The sequence below is a fragment of the Myxocyprinus asiaticus genome, chromosome 4 (assembly GCF_019703515.2).
Source record: "Myxocyprinus asiaticus isolate MX2 ecotype Aquarium Trade chromosome 4, UBuf_Myxa_2, whole genome shotgun sequence".
NCBI classification, from domain to species: domain Eukaryota; kingdom Metazoa; phylum Chordata; class Actinopteri; order Cypriniformes; family Catostomidae; genus Myxocyprinus; species Myxocyprinus asiaticus.
Genome location: NC_059347.1, coordinates 7,829,399 through 7,849,625, shown reverse-complemented (window position 1 = coordinate 7,849,625; position 20,227 = coordinate 7,829,399). Strand labels below are relative to the sequence as shown.

At 38.9% G+C, this 20,227-nt stretch overlaps 2 protein-coding genes across 4 annotated transcripts; one reads left to right on the top strand and one right to left on the bottom strand.

Annotated features, from left to right (window-relative positions):
- Nucleotides 1–4,339: 4,339 nt before the first annotated feature.
- On the top strand, nt 4,340–13,918 carry gtf3aa (general transcription factor IIIAa). 2 transcript variants are annotated; one of them, XM_051692159.1, is made up of 9 exons: nt 4,340–4,536; nt 4,733–4,833; nt 4,909–5,005; nt 5,528–5,616; nt 5,790–5,863; nt 6,849–6,929; nt 7,444–7,673; nt 7,921–7,971; nt 13,622–13,918. In XM_051692159.1, exons 1-9 carry the CDS (start codon nt 4,420–4,422, stop codon nt 13,916–13,918), a joined length of 1,137 nt encoding a protein of 378 aa, XP_051548119.1. In that variant the 5' UTR covers nt 4,340–4,419. The 2 variants fall into 2 exon arrangements, with proteins under 2 accessions (XP_051548119.1, XP_051548113.1); XM_051692153.1 differs by having other exon boundaries at nt 13,619–13,918.
- Nucleotides 13,919–14,069: 151 nt separating this feature from the next.
- Nucleotides 14,070–18,837, bottom strand: mtif3 (mitochondrial translational initiation factor 3). Of its 2 annotated transcripts, none has more exons than XM_051692261.1 (4): nt 18,635–18,837; nt 17,426–17,901; nt 15,602–15,750; nt 14,070–14,324 (listed from the first exon to the last, which is right to left on the bottom strand). In XM_051692261.1, coding segments are annotated over exons 1-4 (864 nt in total). In that variant the 5' UTR covers nt 18,637–18,837; the 3' UTR covers nt 14,070–14,087. The 2 variants fall into 2 exon arrangements, with proteins under 2 accessions (XP_051548221.1, XP_051548232.1); XM_051692272.1 differs by lacking the exon at nt 18,635–18,837 and adding an exon at nt 18,064–18,122.
- Between the last annotated feature and the right edge of the window lie 1,390 nt (nt 18,838–20,227).

Below are 20,227 nucleotides of genomic sequence, written 5' to 3'. Positions count from 1 at the left end.
AAGTTCCTGGTGGTATGCAGTGTTCAGGGTCAGTAGACAAAGTAGATTTAATTACCCCAAATCTCTCGGGTATTTGTTAACCACATAACAAATTTTCCAAAAAATAACACAGCGACGACTGCACCACAGTAATGAGACGACTAGCGGGTGTTCTTAATCAGAAAGAAAACAGAGCGACTTCCTGGGTTGTGGCGTGCTAACTTTCCATTCATAATAAACATAGCCACGCCACCTTGCCTCTCCCAATATGAAATGCTTTAACAAACATATGACCTAATCCTATTTTTGTGACAACTAACCATTAGCTAAAAAATAACAAATGTAAATGACAATAACATATTCAATAACAAATGTACATGCTTTAAAAACCTTACCTTGTCAAAAGAATTGTAGGCGTCGGTCCTTTCTGCTTGCAAACCTTGTTACAACGTCCAGTATGTTAACAGCATGTCCTCCTTTTTCAATCTATAGTATTGCCAGGTTAGAAACACAAGCATCTGTCATTGTCGTCCTCAGGTAAGTTTTCAGTTGCCGCAAAGAAGAAAAGCTTCTCTGAGCCGATGCTGTAGTCACTGGGATAGTTAAGTAAAGCACATAGAATTTGGACAGATTTGGAAGGGTGTCACGCAGTGCCATTTCACGAAAGAATTGCAGTCTTTTTTCCAGCTGGGTGCGCTCCTCTTCCTCATTACTCTTGTCAGCAATGCCATCTTTGAACAACCGGGATCTTCAGATCTTCTTGACCAATACTGTAAGTGGTGGAAACAGCACCAACACTTTCATCTGATGGGCTCTCAGAAGAGAGAACATCTGTAAGGGACTTGAAAATGAACCGGTCATTCTCGGAAAAGTGGTCTTCTACCTCCTCAATAAGGGTATCCATAGTGCTGTGCAGTATTTCAGTCCTGTAGTAGTCCTCGGGCTTTTCAAAAGAGGATTTTACCCCTCCTCCCAGTTTTGTGGGAATAACCTGTTTGCGTGGCACACAAGGGCCAGACCGTTAACCGTTTTTCTGGCACAGTTCATTGACGTGATTAAAGGTTTGGGATGCAAAATCATTACTTCTCATTTCCTTTAGTACAGACACTATGGATTTAGCCATCGCCATTGCTGTTTGATATGTAAAGTCTTTTGATTGAAGAAATTTGGACAGGTGGTTTGTTTGCATTAGCACTCTCCGCATAAAAAACATGCAGTACAGAAAGTTGAAGTCTTGCAAATTTCTGAGAAGTGCATAAGCTTCAGTTCCAGCTTTTGAACCCCCATGCGCAATTTGGTTTCAAAGCTTGAACCATTTAATCAAAATTTTCCAATACAGCTCTGATAGCCTCGACTCGACAGTTCCAACGAGTGTCACTGAGTGATTTAAGAGTAGCTGGCCCCGCAGAATACTTTTTTGTGACGTAATCTTTTCAAACACAGCATGTCTCTTTGAGCTTACTTCAGTGAAATTTCATAGAGCCTGGAGAATTCCGAAAGCATTTCAGACAACTGGAATGCAGGAAACCATGTCTACTACGCACAGATTTAATGTATGAGCATAACAGTGAACATAGTAAGCTAGAGGATTTTTGCTAAGTATCCTTGTGGCCACACCTTTGTAGGGTCCTCTCATGTTGGCGGCTCCATCATAACATTGACCTCTTAGAGCTGAAATATCAAGTCCCAAGGCTGATAATGTACTCTTGATCAGTGTGGCAAGTGAAGCCCCATCCGTCTGCAGCGTCATGTAGAAGCCAATAAACCGCTCCTGTATTTCAAATTTCTGGTTTACGTAGTGAACTATGAGAGCAACTTGCTCGTGTCTTGACAGATCCATTGTTTCGTCTGCAATGATGGAAAACACTTCAGCTTTTTTTTACTTCATTTACGATTGAATCTGTTACTTGTGAAGCCATGATTTCGATTATTTCATTCTGACACGAGCTGTGTAGGTAGGTGTAGTATTTTTCTCAGTTAAGCATAAATCGTTGAATAAGTTCGTTGTCTGTACAGTTTCATCAATTCCCGCAAATTGCCTTGATTTGTAGAATCCATTCCCTCTTCATGTCCTCTCAAAGGTATACCCTGGCGAAATAAAAGTACTCTCTATTACAGGTTTTAAATATGCTCTGTTGTCCGCCACTCTTTTTTTCTTTTGACTATCAAGCTGGGATGCAACACTCCCTGTTTTACAGGACAGCAGCCTACCCTTCCATTTTGCATCGGCCTCTAGGTAAGCTTCACACTTTGAATGTTCCCAAAATCTTTCATTTTCTTTCTTCCATGTTTTAAAACCAGTAACTCGAAATGCCAGGTCACAGTTTGGCCCATTGCCAAATGCTCGACAGCAAAAGCAGAAAGCTCTGTCATCACGTACACTGTATTCAAGCCATTTATACTCACTGTACCACACTTGCCTGAATTTTCTGGTTTTGATCCCACAGACACTGGCTGGAAAATCAATTACTGGCTGATACGGGCCTTCTTCAATATATTCCAAAGCTGCATCCAGTCCAAGGCAAGGGTCTCTTTTATCAACAGACTCAACAGTTGCACCCGCACTAACCTGAGCATTTGAAATGGTATTGTCACTCTCGTTGCTTTTAACATTCAGAACTACAGAAGAGTCAGGTTTGGTTTCTGTTGATGTCTCTGGCATTGGTGGTTTAGATTTTTTGTTGTAGAAAAACTCCAAACTTAGCTGTCTTTTTGCCATTTTAACATATTTTCGAATGCCGGGCTTACTGAAAAAGTGTCTCAGACAAGAACAAGTATAACAGTGATTGGTCAGACACTCGTTCTCGCAAGTGGTAATGGTGTGGTTATGTTAATAAGGTTTGAAAGTTTGAAATAAACTACTGCACACTCAGATATTCTCTACCCACTTACAAAAAACATTAAAACAAACAAAACAAAAATAATAATAATATATCATAATATATATATATAATTTTTATTTTTTTATTTTTTTTTTTTTTTTTATAATAAAACCTGGTAGAAGTCTGGAAATCTGGGGGGCACACGTCGCCACTGAACACCCCTGTTCACTATCTCCAACCTGTGGACACGACAGTTGCATTTCACCCTCCAGTGACAATTATGTTTAATTTTTAATTTTTTTTCATTATGGATAATATTCATTATGAGGGAGAAGATATACGCGGATCGCGATGTCAGAGCATTCACCTGCCCCGGTGTTCAGTCTATCAGTGCAGCACAACGATCACCAAAGGAAGCTGGAAAACTGTCCACAAGTTGTAATGTAAGTATGAAAAGCTGTAATATCTGCTTGTTTTGGAGTGACAACATGTCCGTTTGCCTCAGAGGGTCCTTAAAAAAAGTCAAACCGGGATTTTTAATTCGCCTAATATGCCCAGGATTTGTCAGCTTTGCTTTGCGTGTCTCCCTCAGGCACTGTGCGTAAGGGAGAGGAGAGAGAGAGAGAGAGAGAGAGAGAGCACGCGCTTTTATTCAAGTGACCATGAGAAAAAGGCACTTTTTGTTGAACACATAAAACAAGTAACTCTGAACAAACACTTTGATGTTCACAATACACGAGTCTGAAAATGTCTGTTTGTATCTTACCTCAGTTTCAGTGAACTTGTATACATTCAGCTGATCTGTTCGCTGATGAAGTTTGTTAGTGGTGGATTCTGTTTGATATAGATACACATAATTCGCTCGGTCTTTCAAGGAAAAGGAAAAATTCCTGACTTTAAATAAATAAATAATTACATGTGTGGGACGTTTGCGTTGTAGGGATGTACATGCAGATTTCAGATATAAAATCAGTTATTAAATTACTAATGTTTACTTGCTGAAATTAGATGATTTCCTGTTAAGTCAATAGGGACTTTAATGTTTGGGCATATCAATATGGCGGCGCAGTGGCTTCACTGTTATGACGTCATGAGCAATCCAGTTCTATGTACTGTATATATCAGTGATTGTAATCCACTTTTTCATTAATCAAATACTGTAAGTACACAATTTAGATATTTTACATTTTTTATTCCATTTTTCAATACTGCCCCATCAATCGCTGTCCTTTTTCTGAGACAGCAGTCAGAATAAAAAACCCAAAAGTATTTTTGTTCTTTTATATCCTGTGTTGTTTCTTTACAACCCACCCACCATATAACATAATGAAATATGCTGAAAGAATGCTTTTGTTGTTGTTGTTGTTGTTGTTTTGTTTGTTTTCCAATGGTGCTGGGGGGGGGGGGGGGGATTGTCAGGATGCATTTTTAAACTTTGGTACCCTAGTTGACACGGCAAAATACAGGCGCTGATTTGTTTTTAAGCTTTTGTCCCCAATGGCGTTCCATATGGCTGTCGCTTTCCGGGTGACGTCAAAATGTCGTCAGAAGTTCGACATGGCGATGAAAACGAAGGCGTACATGTGGTAGCTGTAGTCACAGTTCTGTACTATCGACAATGACTGAAACTAATGTTAAACCTAGCGGCACGTTTATTTGTTCTTTTCCTGACTGTCAAGCGTCGTACAACAAATTATGGAAACTAGAAGCGCATCTCTGCAAGCATACAGGGGAGGTAAGCAATGAGATAGGCCAAAACGTGGGAGTAAATTGTGTGAATATATCTTAAAAATTTCAGACAGCAATTTTATATTGTCCTAGTGTATAATAATCATGTCTAATTGGTATTTGTCAAACAATAAACGAAGTCGCTCATGTTTGTCAACACTGAACACGTGAGCGTCACCTCCACATGCGATAATCTTTTACAGAGGCCATTTAAGTGCGAGGATACCGGCTGCAGCAAATCTTTCTGCACGAAATATCATCTGGCTCGTCATACGCTGACACATACCGGCGACAGACCTTACATGTAAGTGACATTAATTGACGTGAAAAGTGTAAAAACGAAAAAATTAACGTAAATTAACTCGCGTTATGTCAACAGATGCACGGAGGACGGGTGCAATGAAGGATTCACCACAAACGCAAACCTGAAGAAACATATTTCACGTATTCACAGACGTGAGACAAAACAATACATAGTGAGTAAATGTAAACATCTTTAACCACTTACAGAAGTGTGCGATGGTTCTACCATTGTTTGGACATGGAACCATAGAAATGCCTTATTTTTTTTAAAATTATTATTATTATTATTATTATTTTGGATATGATCCATGGTATTTTTTTAAGCCAGTGTTTCTCAACTCTTTTTACTTAAGAACTCAGTTTTTACATTGCACAACTAGTGGTGCCTCAATATCATACACAAGTAGAGGAAAAATGCCCTCAAATTGGAACATCGAAATGTATTAATAATAATAATAATAATACAATGAACTGCATTGTCCCAAAGGCATAGCTGTACTATATTGTACCACCCAGGGGCGTAGATTCAGGGGGGATTGGGGGGTAGATTTTTTCGAGCCAAATCTACGCCCATGGTACCACCACAGTTGTTTTTTGTAAGAGGCTACTGAGCATATCTTATGTATGTGAATGAGGAGTTATTTGTACAGATGTTCTTGCCTATAGTTGTCTTTTTGTGTTTGATGTCTTTTCAGTGTACATTTGAGGGATGTGGCAAAGCATTCAAGAAAAATAACCAGTTGAAAACCCACGAGTGTTCACACACCATGCTGCTCCCTTTCTTGTAAGTCTTTACACTGGCTCCTCTTTTGTTAATAATATCACTCTTTTTCTTTTATTTTCTTATTCTCTCCCAGTAAAATAGCAGGACTCTTTAAAGCACACTGTAAATAGGACAGTGCCGCCCATTTTTCTTCATTTGATGCTGTATACATATGCAATGGCTCTAATCCTCAGGTGCACGTATGAAGGCTGTGAGAGACGCTTTTCACAACGGGGTAAACTGAAGCGGCATGAGAAAGTACATCAGGGTATGTTCTTTGTTTGGTCTGTGGTCCTTTAAGGTTAGGTCACCCATAAGTGAAAATTCTGTTATCTTTCTATTCCCCCTTCATGGAGACTAGGCTGTCAGTCCAGAATAAAAGTGGTCCATACGACTCATGCGCTGTGTACTCTTTTCACAGACTGAGATGATGCATTTCAGCCTCATTTTGCAGCATAAATCTAGCAATTTTATTTTTTTTTTTTTTTATTATTTTGTGTAAATGTATAATATTATACTTTGTATTACCCTGCAATTCGTTTAATAAAACAGGTTACCACAGATACGATGGGGTTTCTAACACCGCTGCTGAGAGAGTGACAGTAAATTTGCCATCTCTCTTTTGATTGTCGTAATCCTCCACTCTCTATTTCTTTCTTCATTTGGAAAGTTGTGGAAATGTAATAGTGGTGTTTTTCTTTTGATGTTGGAACAAATGAGTAAGCAAAAATTAAATTTACCGTGGTCTCCCATTCACTTCCATTCCCATGCTTCACGTTACAAAACCCAGAAGTGTGAAAAGGGTCCATAATCCAAGTCTTCTGAAACCATATATTAGCTTTGTGTGCAATTTAAGTTGTCATTCACTGAAAATCTTGCCCTCTGCTCTAAATTTAAAAATGTTGGCATTCGAAGTGTTAAACCAGGGTTGACAGCAATCATGTTTGGTCACTAGATGTGCGAGAACCAATATCGTTTGACGTCAACAATGTTGAAGCTTTACAGCCCTAGTCCCCATTTACTTTAATTGTATGGAAAAGAGCGTTGAGGATATTCTTCAATAATTTACCTTTTATGATCCATAGAATAAAGTTCTATTGGTTTGGAATAACATGCAAATGAGTAAATGATAGTAGTAGAGGTAGTCAAATATGCATGTCCATATTGCATTTGGAATGTAAATGCTAATCCGTCCTGATGCTTCCTGGACAGCAGCAATGAAGCTAATAATGTCTCATGCATCAACTTTGCAGGCTATTCTTGCACTGCTGCAGGCTGCTCATTTGTGGGGAACAACTGGACAGAGATGACAAAGCACAAAAAAGTACATATAGGTAAGCCTGAGTTTTGTTTTTGTTTTGTTTTTTTACAGAAAGTTAATACGCTGACTATAGCATATGACTTTGGCAATATTACATACAGATGTTAGACATGTATCTGCATACTAACATATTATTCTTACTGCATTATGTGTTGTAAACAGCAACTGCCAAAATGTTTTTATTTTTTACATTTAACAAAAAATGAAAAATAACAGTTTTTATTTCCAAAATGATAGCTGGGTGCCACTCGTTTGTATATTGTGGAATAATGCCTGCCTCACTGTATCGATTATACTATTTAAAAATATAAAAAATTTTTCCTGTGCAGTAGTAATCAGTAAGTAGTTAGCTAGTATTGCATTCTGAACATATCCCATGATGTTTGATAGTTGATAGCCTGGGTTGGTTTACTTTTCACATACTAATTGAAATAACTGGAAATATTTGCCATAGTGGTAAGCTAGTCTTGACTAAAATTACTATTGGGTTTGTGTGTGGGTCTGAGTCTCTTTATCTGTGTGTTCAGTCATGGTACAGTGCGATCAGTGTAAAAAGACATTCAGGGATAGCTGGTTCCTGCGACAGCATCAACGTGTGCACTCGGAAGAGCGAGTGGTGTTTCACTGCCCCAGAGACGGATGCACCCGCTCCTACACCACTGCATTTAACCTGCAAAGCCACATCCTGTCCTTCCACGAAGAGCAACGCTGCTTCACCTGTACTCACCCTGGCTGTGGCAAATCCTTTGCAATGAAGGTAACTGTGCTTTCTCATAAATTTTTTAATTATCACCTGTGAAGGGTCTCATTACTCAACTCTCTCTCTTGATGTAAATAATTACATACAGAGTCGTGGATGATTTGGTCCTTCAGCTTGATTTAGGTACTACAGCAGGATTAAGACATTTCCCAACGAAAAATGCAGAGTTAAATCAACATAAGAACTTATGTTATTCTAAAAATATGCTTTATTTTTTGACACATTGTTAATCTTTTTTCCTCAGCAAAGCTTAGAGCGCCATTGTGTGGTTCATGACCCTGAAAAGAAGAAACAGGTAATAACAGCTGTTATTGATGTAGATACTGACATTCCATTATAGAGTGCAACAGTACCCACTGTAGAAGTATTTTTCTTCCAAAGACACTTCATAATGTCCTTCATAAGAGTTCTTAGCCATTATAAACTTTGATTTAAAACAAAGAAGTATTTTAAAATCAGACAAAAAGACAGTGTACAAGACTTAAGGCCCTGACATACTTCCGTAGAAGCTCTTCTTCGTTCAGGGGTAAAAAGAAGTTTGAAACAGCCGAGTAACGGTATACTGTTCGCGAAGATTCAGACGCCTGCCACACCGCTGTGGGATGGTGTTTAGAGGTACATTTTATAGGAGGATGCTCAAAACTACATTTAAAACCTTAACTAATGTGACAATAAAATGTTATCATTGACTTTATGCCTCATGAGTAGAATTCACATGAGGTTAGTAAAAGAAACTGTTTTAACCACTTGATGATTTAAAGTAATATAAATGCAGTAGAAAATGTTTTATTTGTTATGTTTACATTCTGAATTCATGGAGCCATACGCGGCCATAATAGACGCCGATTACACTCTGTTATTATAATTTATGATGATACTACTGCAAAGTGGTTGTATAAAAGAGTGTTAATGGGGAAAAAACAGACAAAAGAATGATGACGAGATGCATATCTTATTTTGGGCACAATGAACATCACAAGATGGCGCCGAGTATGGCTGCTGCGTTGCGAGCTCCGACACAACACTGCAGTTTTTTTTTGTTTTGTTTACAATTCTATGTTTTTGTCTTGGGTGTTGTCTGGCTTATTGTCTACAACAGACAAACACTTTTGGACATTGGTTCTGCAATAGCACACCGAAAACCGGACTTTAAATACCTCAACGCTGACCCGCTGTTTACAAACACGCCAGCGGAGCCCTTTGTTTGGGAAGCCCGGCTGCGGAAAAGCAGAAGGAAAAGGGGAAATAGAGCCGCCGTTCTCATCAGAGTAAGACATTGTGCAAATCGACCCCTGCTACCCAGTATTCTACTGGCAAATGTTCAGTCTCTGGACAACAAGCTCTGTGAGCTAAGAGCGCAGATCTCTTTCCAACGAGAGACGAGGGACTGCTGCATTATATGCCTAACAGAAACTTGGATGTCTGCTGAGATTCCAGATTCAGCCATCGAACCCACAGGGTTCTCTGTGCACCGAGCGGACAGAGCGAAAGACCTCTCAGGTAAAAGCAGAGGTGGTGGTGTATGTTTTATGATCAACAAATCCTAGTGTGATCAGAGGAGCGTACATTCTGTCAAGTCTTTCTGCTCTCCTGATCTGGAATTTCTCATGCTTCTGTGTCGACCATTCTGGCTACCGAGGGAATTCACAGCGGTCATTATCACTGCTGTGTACATCCCGCCACAAGCCGACACAGACCGGGCACTCGAGGAACTGTATGGGAGTATAAGCAAGCAGGAAACCGCGCACCATGAGGCCGCGTTCATTGTGACCGGGGACTTTAACGAAGCCAATTTTAAATCAATTGCACCAAAATACCACCAACACATCAGTTTCAACACGAGGGGACCGGGTTTTGGACCATTGCTTCTCTCCCTTCCAGGATGGCTACAAATCCCTCCCCCACCCACCATTTGGCAAATCAGACCACTCTTCCATTCTGCTTTTGCCCACTTACAGGCAGAAACTGAAACAGGAAGCACCCACCCTCAGAACGATCCAGTGGCTGGTCGGACCAATCAGATTCCACGCTACAAGACTGTTTTGATCACACGGACTGGGAGATGTTCCGGTCCGCCTCTGATGACGACATCGAGCTTTACGCTGATAGCGTAATGTGTTTCATCAGAAAGTGCGTAGAGGATGTTTTTCCGACCAAAACAATACGGATCTACCCCAACCAGAAGCCATGGATAAATAGCGATGTTTGCGCCGCACTTGATGCGCAGACCACCGCTTTTAATTCCGGGAACACGGAGGAGCATAGACAAGCCAGTTATGCCCTCCGCAAAACTATCAGAGCAGCCAAACGCCAGTACAGGGATAAGATTGAAGGACAGTTTAACACCACCAACTCTAGAAGCATGTGGCAGGGAATTAATATCACAGCCTTTAAAGGGAATAAAAACTCCGCCGTGAACACCGCTGCCTCTCTCCCGGATGAGCGAAATACTTTTTATGCTCGTTTCAAGGGAAATAACTCCGCCCTCACGGAGAGAGCTCTCGTGGCGAAGCTACAGAGGTTAGTTCACTCTCCGTCTCTGTAGCGGATGTAACTCAATCCTTCCGACGGGTGAATATCCGTAAAGTCGCGGGTCCAGACGGCATTCCGGGCCGCGTCATCAGAGTGTGCGCGAACCAACTGGCTGGTGTTTTTACGGACATTTTCAACCTTTCCCTCTCCTTGTCTGTGGTCCCCACATGCTTTAAAACATCCACCATTGTGCCTGTTCTAAAGCAATCCAAAATCACTTGCTTAAATGACTGGTGTCCTGTTGCTCTGACCCCCATCATTAGCAAATGCTTTGAGAGACTAATCAGAGATTACATCTGCTCTGTGCTGCCTCCATCACTGGACCCATTGCAGTTTGCTTACCACAGCAACCGCTCCACTGATGATGCCATTGTTTCTACAATACACACTGCTCTCTCCCACCTGGAAAAAAGGAACACTTATGTGAGAATGCTGTTTGTAGACTACAGCTCAGAATTCAACACCATAGTGCCCTCTAAGCTTTATATGAAACTCCGGGCTCTGGGCTTAAAAAGCTTGCTGTGCAGCTGGATCCTGGACTTCCTGTCAAGCAGATGCCAGGTGGTTGGAATGGGCAGCAACATCTCCTCATCACTGACCCTCAACACTGGAGCCCCACAGGGCTTTGTTCTCAGCCCACTCCTGTATTCCCTGTACACACATGACTGTGTGGCAACACATAGCTCCAATGCCATCATTAAGTTTGCTGATGATATGACGGTGGTAGGTCTGATCACTGACAATGATGAAACGGCCTACAGAGAGGAGGTGCACACTCTGACACGCTGGTGTCAGGAGCACAACCTCTCCCTCAACGTCAGCAAGACAAAGGAGCTTGTGGTGGACTTCAGGAGAAAAGACAGAGAACACAGTCCCATCACCATCAATGGAGCACCGGTGGAGAGAGTCAGCAGCTTCAAGTTCCTCAGTGTCCACACCACAGAGGAACTCACATGGTCCATCCACACTGAGGCCGTTGTGATGAAGGCTTATCAGCGCCTTTTCTTCCTGAGATGGAAGGAAGGAAATTTGGAATGAACTGCCACATCCTCACATGGTTCTACACCAGCACTGTAGAGATTATCCTGACTGGCTGCATCACTGCCTGGTATGGCAAAGGGTGGTGCGAACTGCCAGACACATCATCGGAGATGAGCTTCCCTCCCTCCAGGACATATATACCAGGCGGTGTGTGAAAAAAGCTCGGAGGATCATCAGAGACTCCAGCCACCCGAGCCATGGGCTGCTCTCACTGCTACCATCAGGCAGGCGGTACTGCAGCATCAGGACCCGCACCAGCCGACTTCATGACAGCTTCTTCCACCAAGCAATCAGACTTCTGAACTCTTGATCTCTCACGATCAATATACATCAGCACTGCACTTTATTAATCTTATTATCTCACACTGGACTGTCATAAATTATATTCTCTCTGAACAACACACTGGCAACTGACTATCAACCGACAGCCTGAATGTCAATACAGTACAATACAGCCTACTGTATATTTTATATATATATTATATATTCTATTTTTATTGTATAATGTGTATTCTATATTGTGTGTTCTATATTGTGTATTGTATACTGTACATTGTATATTATTATTTGTATATTGTGTTGTAATTGTGTGTATTAGATATGTAAATTGTGATGTGTAAATCTGTTTATTGTAAATTGGTATATGTCTCATCACTGTCATGACTGCTATGTTGCTCGGAACTGCACCCAAGACTTTCACCCACTATTGCACTTGTGTATATGGTTGTGTGACAATAAAAGTGATTTGATTTGAACAGATGTGTGAATGGCTTTCACTACAGATGGAACATGAGTGAATGGGTGCTTGAGTATTTGAGTAGATTTCCTTTTGTAGACTAAACATAAAAAAATCACATGACATGTCTCTACGTGAACGATCGTACAGATGTAGGTACGTTTGTACCAGCTCGCTAATAACTCTGCACACAGGTGTGTTCATGTTGACTGATTTTGACTGACTAAAGAACCTAAACAGAATTTGTCATCGGCCTCAAGGTAGGTGAAGCTCTGGGTCACACCTACCGATGACGTGGACCAATGACAGTAAGGTGTCTAGCAGCCAGTCAGAAGTTTTCCTAAAAGTTCGCCCTGGTGAGCTGTTACGAACCACCGAAACAAACGCAAATACACCTTCTTTTTGGACAGATTTTGTTCTAAATGACATCACACCCATTCGTTCTTTGATTTTGTATGAAGTATATTGGGGTCTTTAATGAGGGAATGAACCACAATGCCATGAAAGCATTGCAAATTATGTAATCAAATAAAAACTGTGGGGGAAGGGAAATAAAACTATTGATTTAAAGTTGATTATAAGTATTGAAACATTTTGTATTATGTTTTAATATATAAAATGTTTTAATTTTATTGCAAAATAGTCAGATATATGCAGATAAGTAGGTTGAGAGTGTAGGGAGACAGACTAAATTGCGTCATTGACAGTTCGTCATGAAAGTGGGCAGTTGCTTCAGAGTTTGTTTTGCATGCTTTGTTTGCAGTGGTTCTCTGATTGGTGGATCTCTGCTCAATTCGTCTATGGCAAAAAATGAATGGAATTTTTACTTACGGACCCTGTGCTGTATTGACTTGTAGTAACTGCAAAATTGGAACCCCAGTCAGTCACAAAGTTTTACACACAGTTCTGTGAAAAATGTGGGGAATAGTCTGCAGGCTCAGGCTATCCCAGATGTGTATGCATTTCTTCTGCAGATCACAAAGATTTTTAGAATAATATTTAAGCTCTGTAAGTCCATACAATGCAATTGAATGGTTGTCAGAACATTGAATATCCAGAAAGCACATAAAGGCAGTATAAAAAATAATCCATACAACCCTAGTGGTTAAATAGATGTCTTCAGAAGTGATATAATAGGTGTGGGTGAGAAACGGATCAATAATTAAGTCTTCTTTTACTATAAATCTCCACTTTAAATTCTACATGCTGCTTTGTTTTTTGGTAGTTCACATTCTTTGTGTATATTGCCACTACTGGTCAAAGGTGGAGATTTATAGTAAATAAAAGGACTTAGATATTGAACTTTTCTCAACCCACACCTATCATATAACTTCTGAAGACATGGATTTAACTACTGGATTCATATGGATTTTCTTGTGCTGCATTTATGTGCTTTCTGGAGCTAAACATTTCTGGCCACCATTCACTTGCATTGTATGGACCTACAAAGCTGAGATATTCTTCTAAATATCTTTGTGTTCTGCTGAAGAAAGAAAGTCATACCCATCTGGGATGGCATGAGGGTGAGGAAATTATTGACATTTTCATTTTTGGGTGAACTATTCCTTTTAAAGAAAATGTTTTTTTTTTATTTTTTATTTTTTATTGAAATCTATGCCTTTGTCTCTTTCAGAAGAAGCCCCGCGGAAAACGCTCTCTGGCATCCCGTCTGAGTGGTCACAAACCAAAAAAGAAACGTCCAACAAAAGCAGATAAATCTTCAGAGCCCCCTCAATTAATTAGTCACTTAGATTCTTTCAAATCAGAAAGTCTTAAAATCCAAAAATCCGACTTACCAGAACCTGTCATCTTAAATTCAGATATGGAGCATGTTAAATCTAAAAGTGTTATCAGCCAATCAAAATCCATCTGTTCTGAGCTGAACGTCTCTTCATGTCCAGTGGTCCAACTTTTAGAACCTCTCTTGTCATAGTGTCCAGTGATTAGCAATTACTGTGTATTCCGTTGATCCTTAAGCCGAGTTTTTAAGTTATTACAGGATACAATATTTAAGAAACAAATTTTGGAGATTAAAAGGATAGAAAAGTAAACATGCATTTAAAAAAATTATACACTTTTGCCAATTTGATTTGAATAGAACTTTATTGTTGTTTTGAGTCTTTTGGTTTCTGTGTGGATGAGGCAGAAAGAGGCATTGGTGTGTCAGAGTCTGGCTTTAAAGTCTTGTTCGAAGTCTCCGCTTCCTTTTGTCGCAGTTCTTTGGCAGAAGCAAGACGAAGGACGCACATGGCTGCACGACCCCTACGAACCACAGTGGGTTTTGATATAAAGCCAACAGGTACTGATATTCTCTCCACCATCTGAGATAAGACTTTGTCCTGTTGGGAAAACAAAAAACAAACAGCCAAAAATCAGTGACTGCAGCATTCAGTGGTGAAAGGGTTTTGCTTTTGATCGGAAATCATTTTTTAATTCACTATGTTTAAGGCACAGATTATAAGATTCTAAAACTGTCACTGATTGTTTTGCATACCGAGACCCTCTGGGGAGTGATAATGGAAAACCTTATTACAATAACCATAATCATATCTTTTCAACAAACAGCAGTGATAAAGATAAAACTACTCTGCGCCTTCTTTCTGCAATTACTTTTTTTTTTTTTTTTTTTAAGAGCTGTTCAATCATTGCAATGGGACAACATTGCAAAACCTGTATGTACCAATACTATGGCAATGTGGATAGTTTGTCATTTGTTCTGTTGTAATCTAAAATTATCTTGGTGCCAGCCAACTGTTTTTGAATGATCAAAGCAGCACTGCGCTGTTCACTAATGGACATGTTCATTAAGTAGTACTGGTTATTAATTATTTTACTGGTTGTAAAATAGCATTGTTTATCCCTTTATCTATACAATGTGATCAACACATTTATTGTTGTTAATAAAAAAACAAAACATACTGATCTTACATGTGAGGATGTTTTCATTATTAATATTTCTAGTAAGGAAGCACTGATTGCACACCACAGCTTTACCTTTTTTTAAAGGAATGTTCTGGTTTCAATACAAGTTAAGCTTAAAAGTAGACTTTAATATTATATTTAATAATATTTAAGACTTAAATATTACACATGTGATAAGAAATGCTTACAAAGCTTGTCTGTGCAAAGTCACCTTATATATTTCAATTATTAGCTTCTGTCATGATCATGTAAAGCTGATTCGATACCAGAAAGAGATTGTTTACTTATAGTAAAATCCACTGACAAGAACTGCATTTGTGGTCCCACCTCAAAGGACAATTTAGGGTAATTTTACAGCAAATAACACATTTGTGTACAGAATAAATAAGTATTTTAACAAAAACACAGGCTGCGCATTTATGCTTTTAAACCTTAAACTGAGGCACAATTCCAACTTTTTTTGTGTGGTAAAGGACAGCATGCCACAGATGCTGTAAATAGAGCTTAATTTGTTTTGGAAAAGCAGTTTAACTTGATTTAAGGTGAATAATGTTCACACCAACAGCATGAACATAGGCCGTTGATTAGAAGGTGTGTTTACAGGGGATGTGCATTTGAACCATGCACTTTGATTTACTCATGAAATACAGTTCATAAAGGCAGACTCTAAGAATAATATATTCTCTGTCCATACCAGTGGTGTGCCACTGTCAGTTCCGGATCTGATAGTGAGTCTGACATGGTTCTTTTTTTCCAGCCAGCTGACGACTTGCCGCAGTTTCGTGTCTAAGTCATGAGGGGAAATATCTGCAGAGAAATTGAGCTCCTTTGATTGGACAGGGCCTGCAAGTATACCAAAAAATGTAAAGAGTAGCGCAGTTATATAATGTTTACCATGAATATCCCTGGGTGAAAATGTAAATGCTTAAATAACAATAATAAAACAATCAGTTTCTTTCAGAAATGCAAAACAGTTGACCCAAACTTTAGATTGTATACAAGGACAAAGAAAGTGGAAGCATGTATTCAACAAAGCAGGAGGAGCTAAAGTAACTGAGGAATCATACCCTTGAAAGACTTGGTAATACGTTTTTGGAATTAGACCAAAATTTAGGTTGTTATATGTGGAAAATCTACCCTTCAATTCAAGCTGTTAAATACAATTGTCCATCCCACATATTCAAACTGGCAAGTCATGATCAGTTATGCTATTTTGGCGTCAATTACATGAAACCTATCATGACATGTTAGCATTCCATTTTTTTATCTGAACGCAATGCGACTGAATGAGATTTGAGAGCTTTGGCTGAGGAAAATATTATCAATAAGTTAGATTTTGGTCTGTGCCTCACATAAAGCTATTGTATAACTTAAATACTAGGAATATACCTGTACAGTAGCACAGTAGTAACTGAAGTTGTACTTAAGCTGTGAAAAGATTCTTCACAATTTCTCCTTTTGTAAAAAAAATTAATAACAGCATACAGGTTTAGAACACCATGAGTGTGAGTAAAATGACTGAATTTTAATTTTAAAATATTCCTGTAAAAGGTGAAGTGTGTAATTTCTGCATCATTAGTGTAACCAAAAGAAATATCAAAAATAACTGTTTTCAAACAGATTTCCTGAATCCACTCCTGTCTGCCATTGGTCAAACAAAAATATATAGTCCCTCCCCAAACTCATGTCATTGGCTGATGACATGTTACCAGGTCAGGCTGGTCAAACAAACAGCATAGTTTTAAAAGAACCAAAGAGCCAGTTTTTATGCTTCTCATGGAAATCAACCTACCAGTGGCTTACATATACACTCACCAAGCACTTTATTAGGAACAACTGTACACCTACTTATTCATGTGATTATCTAATCAGCCAATCGTGTGGCAGCAGTGCAATGCATAAAATCATTCAGATTCTGGCAGGAGCTTCAGTTAATGTTCACATCAACCATCATAATGGCAAAAATAATTTTATCTCAGTGATTTGGAGTGTGGCATAATTGTTGATGCCAGACGGGCTGGTTTGAGTATTTCTGTAACTGCTGATCTCCTGGGATTTTCACACACAACAGTCTCTAGAGTTTACTCAGAATGGTACCAAAAACATCCAGTGAGCAGCAGTTCTGTGGATGGAAATGCCTTGTTGATGAGAGAGATCAATGGAGAATAGCCAGACTGGTTCGAACTGACAAAGTCTACGGTAACTCAGACAACCACTCTGTACAATTAAGGTGAGAAGTTTAGCATCTCAGAATGCACAACTCTTTGAACCTTGAGGCGGATTGGCTACAACAGCAGAAGACCACATCGGGCAATTTATTAGGACTGTAGTATACCTAATAAAGTGCTCAGTGAGTGTAGTTTTCTCTGCTTATTAAGCTAGGATAGGAAAAAGTATTTTAGCATTGAAAAATTACACATCACCTTTAAGAAACATATATTTAAGAACTGCAGAAACTGATGGTATAATGACACCTTGGATGCAATGAAGCACCTTTGTGATAAAAAAGAAAACACACCTGTCATGGCTTTCTGTTTTACTCTCAGTTTCATCTGCTCTTCATGGATCTGTTTCCCTCTCATCAGTCTGTACAATGGTGGATCACAATTTTCATTTATGGCAACAAGTTTCAAGCCCGATTGGTCCATCATTCGTATTACTTCAGCACGGTGCATTGTCCCCAACTCCTCACCATCTTCACCCAATAATTGTATGTGGCGCTGGCCAATCTTCCGACCCACACTGGTAAAAGTGACTTGTGCTTTTGAGCCCAGATTTTGAGTCTCCTTTGAAGGATCTGCCATGTCTGTGCCCCCACTCTCAGCATCTGTAGAGAAGGAAATATATTGCCAGGACAAGACAGAGTGGTAGCCCCATGCAGGTCTGAGGGTTGATGGTTTACTGGTCAGTATTAGTTTTGCAAGGCTGATGGGTCGAAGAGTCCTACGGCTCAGTGCCTGGCTCAAAACAAACCTCAGGAAACCCAGAGACATCCTAAAACAGAGTGTAATGAATGTTAAGCAGCGGTGTCTGTAATGATGACATGTTTTTTAGTAGGTCAACCGATATGAGTCGTTCAAGGCCAATATATCACATTTTTAGTGTTTAGTTGGATCATATTTTTCTTGTATGGCCATTTAAAGATCAAGGCTTCACCTTTATGTTTGCATGGGTGAATGTTACGAAACCTGTCAAGAACATATCCGGGTCATACTTCAGCCCAAAATCACTAGAAAACAAATGTAAAATTTAATTTGACAAATTAAGATACAAAGATTTTTTTTCATTATGATTTTTTATTGTAATTAAAAATTAAAAGCAGTACAATAAATTCAACTATACTGTAAAATACTCTACAATTTATATTAATTAGGTTTAATTTTATAACACTAATGAGCATTGGGGAGGCAAATGTGCCTAATGGTCAAGAATAATGTCACATTAAAAAATAAAAAAAGGTAACATGTTATTAATAATTGTAATAAAAAAATAAAAAAAATCTTTTTTTCTTTTTCATTTTTTTATGGTGAAATATGACCCGGACATGTTCTTGACTGGCTTCGTGAGAGTCACCCGCACACTCAGAATTTATGCGCAATATCTATCTAACCTTCATATGTGTATTAAAAATGTTCGAGGAGAATATGTAATAACAGCATTAATTCGTGTTTTATATTTCTTGTCTGAACTCTATGTGCAAAGCAGTAAACGGTGCGAAGCTACTTACATTAGAATCGTACGCAACCGACTTCAAGGGCGAAATAGATCGTATCAGTCGGGAGAAGATTTCAAGACAAACAATCCGCGATATAAAAACGAATTGTACCATTGAAATAAACAAACCTTAAGCGTGAAGCCAAAGGACTTTTCTGAAAAACAAATCCTGGCTCACATGAGTGACGTCATCATAATGCGACGGCTCTTTTTTTCCCTCTCTCTCTTGTTGTATTTTACCGCGATGTGAAAATGTGCCATGCGTTGTTCCTGGTAGGCTACTCAGCCTTACAGGCTCCATTTAATTAGGAGTAGGGTGGGGGCGGGGTTAGGATATCTGCTGCCTCCCAGGAACAATATGAGGCACCTTTTACAACGGGCTATTTTTACATTTTAAACCCACTTTCCCCACTTTGTCTTTTGATTATATAAAAGGTTTATTACGTTTTTTCCTTTATAATTTTATGATATTGGTGAAGTGTTTTAACCATAAATGTAGGTTTTTAAATTCTCTCCACACATAATGATTAGAAATTATAAAATAATAAAAAAAATCAGAAGCCCTGGTGGTAAAAAGGCACTGAAGTTCGATTTGTTTGTAAAATACAATTTGATACAAAAGGCTTTAATAACCTTCAGTATGATAGGGTACAACGGGGCTAAAGGCACCCCTTAATGAAATTTTGCTTTATTCTGGTCACAAAATGTATCACGGTTAAAACAAATTAATTTCGTTATATTGAAAATTCATGGGGCAACATAATCTGTGTGAAAAGAAATAATAAGGACGTTGTGATTTGTTTCTATTAAAATTCAGTTAGTGATGGAGCCTTTTACCCCAAGTTACCCTTGGGGTAAAAGGCCCCTGGGGGGTTTAAAGTGATATCGTGAAGATACCGGGGCAATAGTTATAAGGCACAATTTGTCAACTAATGCAAATAATTTTGCGACAGCAAGATACTTTTTTGAGTAACAAATTAAGATGACGGTTACTCAAAATAACATATTTGGCATTTTATTACATGTCAAGTATTCTATAAACAAATTAATCTCTATTACGATTGGATGAGTCAATGTGAGCCAACTTTGAACATTTTTCATAAAAAATCTATTCCCCCCACTTGAGAAAAACAATGTGTATAATAGGGGCCTTTAGTGCCTGCAACAGGGGGGTTTTTGACCCCAAACACTATCCTTTCACTTACTGGAAAGTTATTGAAAATGCTTGATTGAATGACCTTAAACAAAACTTAAAAGTATTTTGTCTCAAAAGAAATGTGTTAATTTCAGTGATTTTTGTATTTATTTATTTTTTTTTTATTAGCTACATAAATTTGCAACATTTAAAAAAAGTATTCGTATTAGATCAAATTGCCTCAAAATCAGCCTTTGGACACCACACGCAAAGATCTCATGGAACAGGAAATTTTCAGTGCATAGTGACAAACAGGTGTTTAGGAAAGTGCTGTGGTAGTTTTTGTTGTATACAGTGTTTTAGGAGAAAATAAAATCAATGGAGCATTTTATCCTATGGAGCTTTTAGCCCTGTTGTACTCTATTGTGGATGCCATTTTTGGATGTTAGTAAAACTGTAATAGCAGTTTCC

Coding starts and splice junctions, on each gene's coding strand:
- gtf3aa (XM_051692153.1), top strand. CDS start 4,420: ATGACTGAAACTAATGTTAAACCTAGCGGCACGTTTATTTGTTCTTTT. Junction 4,537..4,732: donor TCTGCAAGCATACAGGGGAG/GTAAGCAATGAG, acceptor AATCTTTTACAG/AGGCCATTTAAGTGCGAGGA. Junction 7,972..13,618: donor ACCCTGAAAAGAAGAAACAG/GTAATAACAGCT, acceptor TGTCTCTTTCAG/AAGAAGCCCCGCGGAAAACG.
- mtif3 (XM_051692261.1), bottom strand. Junction 15,751..17,425: donor AAAACAGAAAGCCATGACAG/GTGTGTTTTCTT, acceptor GTATACTTGCAG/GCCCTGTCCAATCAAAGGAG. Junction 14,325..15,601: donor CTGACAGTGGCACACCACTG/GTATGGACAGAG, acceptor TTTTCCCAACAG/GACAAAGTCTTATCTCAGAT.